General features: G+C 45.6%; 1 protein-coding gene across 1 annotated transcript; it reads left to right on the top strand.

The window, feature by feature from the left end:
• Nucleotides 1-204: 204 nt before the first annotated feature.
• LOC104959324 (cleavage and polyadenylation specificity factor subunit 1-like) lies at nucleotides 205-2311 on the top strand. The gene is made up of 3 exons (XM_010787198.1): nucleotides 205-219; nucleotides 1267-1438; nucleotides 2031-2311. Exons 1-3 carry the CDS (start codon nucleotides 205-207, stop codon nucleotides 2273-2275), a joined length of 432 nt encoding a protein of 143 aa, XP_010785500.1. The 3' UTR covers nucleotides 2276-2311.
• The last annotated feature ends 1523 nt before the right edge of the window (nucleotides 2312-3834 follow it).

Genomic DNA, 3834 nt, shown 5'->3' on the forward strand with positions numbered 1-3834 from the left:
GCCATGACGTAGGCGGCTCACCGGCCTCGGTGGCAGCGTTGGGGGAGCGGTAAGCCTACACGCTCTGCCGCCATAGTCATCACCGCCGGGAAGTCCTGCTGCGCAGACCAGTGCTGCTGGCCTTCCTGGCGGTCGCCGGAAGTATCAGACAACGAGGTGTCGTCGTCCCTCTCCCCGACGAGCGGGCCCGTCCGGTCCGCTGGCATGGCGAACACCAAGGTAGGCCAGGCTCAATTTATGCTGCGTTTCCATTACAGTTTAGTAGCTGGGGCAGTAACTATAGTAACGCAGTGTAGGCGGAGCCGTGACGTCATCTTCAATGAGAACCACAAAACCAACATCAGCCGTTAGCTGTTAGCCCTCAGAGCTCAAAGCTCCTCATATCTGTTCAGAAACTAGACAAAAGTTAAACAAGTACAAGCCACAGACTGTCTGTGTCGTGGAGAATACAGTCGCTGGTTTATTTATGTCTGTAGGCCGTTGTTGTGAGTGTGGACGGTCGGAGCATATACTGCGTTAGCTTAGCCGATCTCCATTCAGAAAACACACATTTTAAAAGGTTTTTCGCCTGCCGTCTGTCTGCAGACTTGTCAAAGCATTAATTCATGGTTTTTACTAACCGGTATCAGTATGTTGTTACTTCGGCATCATTTAGAAACGTGTATTACAATTAAATCATGGTCAAATATGTTCATTGTGTTGTAGTTGCCAGTCATTCTCTCACTAGTTTAGCATACTCAGCCCGGTTGTTGGCCCGGAAAGAACCTGGATTTTGGAGTGCCAGAACAACTGTGAAAAAGTACCCGCTAGCCGAAACTACGCCTAGTGGAAACACAACCAAAAACGGGCCGGGTTTGGAACGGCACGCTTAAACCGTGCTACGCGCTGCAGTGGAAATGCGCCATTAGTGTAAAACCTAAAGAACATTTCTCTTAAAGAACATTTCATTTGATCCAGTTTTAGAAAAGACATAACATCCCTGAGCCACTGAGCATTGGAAGGAGTCTTGTCAATAGCGAAGTAAAAGCCAGAATATCTAATTGCCTCAAGTTATATATAATGTAATCTTCTCAGCACCCAAATATGGCAATATGGGGAAGTATTTTTGAGATATTATTATATTGAGAACACTAATGGGCAGGAAAAGAACATATGGGATAGGTTGCAGGGAGAGGCTTGTCACTTGTCACAGCTTTCAATGACAGTGGGATATATTTGGGTCGTATATATCAGTGTTAACTCACAGCAACAGGTGTGTAATGAGAGGTGTGTTGGGTTGCAGCTAAAGAGAGCTTCGGAGGGATGCGGCTGCTGAGGAGAGCTGATTTTAACGCCGGAGCGAACATCAACACGTTCTGGAGGATGCCGTGCAGAGGAGCTCTGGAGGCCGGCAGCAAGAAGGCTCTGAACTGGGACAACAAGCACATCACATGGTTCGGTGAGTGGACTTCTCCCAGATTAAGATTTCAACATTTCAAAGGTTTAATGTCATACACACAACTACAATCTAGTTGTGTGTATGATAAGTCTTATGGCCTGTGGGATAAGTCCCTGAGTCTGATTAGGCTGGATAAGTCTATGATTTAAACCAGAAGTGTCAAACTCCATTTCATCGCGGGCCAGCATATGGTTGCACTCAAAGGGCCAGTTGTAACTTTAAGACTATACGTATATATTATATACATTATTGCCTCTGCATTGGATTATTATCGGATAGGGTAATAACTTTATAATTAACTACGTCTGAAAGCAGAAGTCCAGGGCAAATAAGTGCAAGTCTTTTCAGTGGGCATGTCACAGAATGAGATGCATTGTGGGACATGTAGTTTATGGACAACGTGCTTCTGTAAAGCGGCATGAAACCATGTAATAAAAGTATTTTATTCTTTGCAAGCTCTTGCTGGGCCGCATGAAGTGAAGACCTTGAGTTTGACACCCCTGATTTAAACTCTTTAGATGATGCTTTTGAATCCTTTAATACCCAATTGTTTCTTATGGACTAAACCTTTTAATTAAATGTCTCCCCACAGCCACTCTGGACGGAGGAGTGGGCATGCTGCTCCCGATGCAGGAGAAGACGTACCGCAGACTGCTGATGTTGCAGAACGCTCTGAACAGCATGCTGCCTCATCACGCTGGACTCAACCCCAAGGCCTTCAGGTTCTCATCACTTTCACAGAGTCACTGCGCAAACATAACATCAGAGAGACCGTTACTGGCATCCTTTATTAACCCTAACCCTATCTTAAGTACCTCCCAAGTAGAGTGTGGTTGAAACTCCACACTTAATCACCTTCTGGTAAGAAATGAACAAATCTACAAGTTTAAACCAAAGTTGTATTATTTAATAAAAAGGTAAAGCATTTAACAGAATCAATATATTTCCATCTTGAAGGACAGATTACCTGCAGAACTGATCTATGGTTCAAGGATCTGACCCCGTTACAGCAGAAAAACAAGCACTCTATGCAGGAAAAAGACAAAAGGGGAAGGTCTCAGCTAGAATTTACAAAACAGTCTTCAGAAATGTTGGCCAGACGGGCAAAACTTGCATACATGCTAATTACAAACCTAAAGCTTCTTACACACCAAACTGCCACCAAAGAACACGTCCCGATGGAACGTCGCCTCACGTCTCTGCGTCTTGGCCATGTGTCGCACTGGAACACACCGCAAAGACTTCAGTCGACGGCCAAGTAGCACGTACGAATTGCGCATGCGTGAGTGGCAATAACTCTCCTTACCAGCAGGTGGCGGTAGTGTGTATTCGTCATTCAAAAGAGGCAACAACCGGAAGACAGACTACGTGATAACGGAGAGAAGAAGAACAGACTGCGTGATTTAAACAAACAACAAATAGCGTGTTCCATTTTCCCTCTACAGCGAGAAGCTCATGAGGCTTTCCCGAAACTGTGTCGAGAGCTGGAGTCAAATGAAATCTCAGATTTGCCTTCTTAATAGTTTGTTTGGGTCCCTCACTTCCGTTTCGCTTCTCATGCACTGATTCGCTAGCTTAACAGCCAATCAGAGTGATTTCTTTGGCCGACGGCCTCCCAATTCAACATGTCGAATCGGCGGCGGAAGGCCGAAAAGACACGACGGTGCAGTACACACCAATCTGAGTAGGGCGACACTACGCTCATGGACGGCCCGACATCGATCAACGCCGAAAATCGGCTCGGTGTGAAAGGACCTTAAGATCCACATGATAATTGCCTGACAATGGTCAACCCTTCTGTCTTGATAACATTTATGGCGCATTTCCACTACAGGGCCTCGCTCGGCTTCGCTCGGTATGGCTAGGCCTCGTTAGGCCTTGTTAGGACTGGCTCTCTTTATGCTGCGTTTCCATTAGTTTAGTAGCTGGGGCAGTAACTATAGTAACGCAGTATAGGCGGAGCCGTGACGTCATCTTCAGTGAGAACCACAAAACCAACATCAGCCGTTAGCTGTTAGCCCTCAGAGCTCACAGCTCCTAGTATCTGTTCAGAAACTAGACAACAGTTAAACAAGTACAAACCACAGACTGTCTGTGTAATGGAGAATAAAGTCGCTGGTTTATTTATGTCTGTAGGCCGTTGTTGTGAGTGTGGACGGTCGGAGCATATACTGCGTTAGCTTAGCCGATCTCCATTCAGAAAACACTCATTTTAAAAGGTTTTCGCCTGCCGTCTGTCTGCAGACTTGTCAAAGCATTAATTCATGGTTTTTACGAACCGGTATCAGTATTTTGTTACTTCGGCATCATTTTGAAACGTGTATTACAATTAAATCACGGTCAAATATGTTCATCTTGTTGTAGTTGTAGCCCCCTTGCCAGCGATTCTCTCTCTA

The sequence above is a fragment of the Notothenia coriiceps genome, unplaced genomic scaffold (assembly GCF_000735185.1).
Source record: "Notothenia coriiceps isolate Sejong01 unplaced genomic scaffold, NC01 NC01_scaffold00001125, whole genome shotgun sequence".
Taxonomy (NCBI): Eukaryota; Metazoa; Chordata; class Actinopteri; order Perciformes; family Nototheniidae; genus Notothenia; species Notothenia coriiceps.

Coding starts and splice junctions, on each gene's coding strand:
- LOC104959324 (XM_010787198.1), top strand. Junction 1,439..2,030: donor CAAGCACATCACATGGTTCG/GTGAGTGGACTT, acceptor GTCTCCCCACAG/CCACTCTGGACGGAGGAGTG.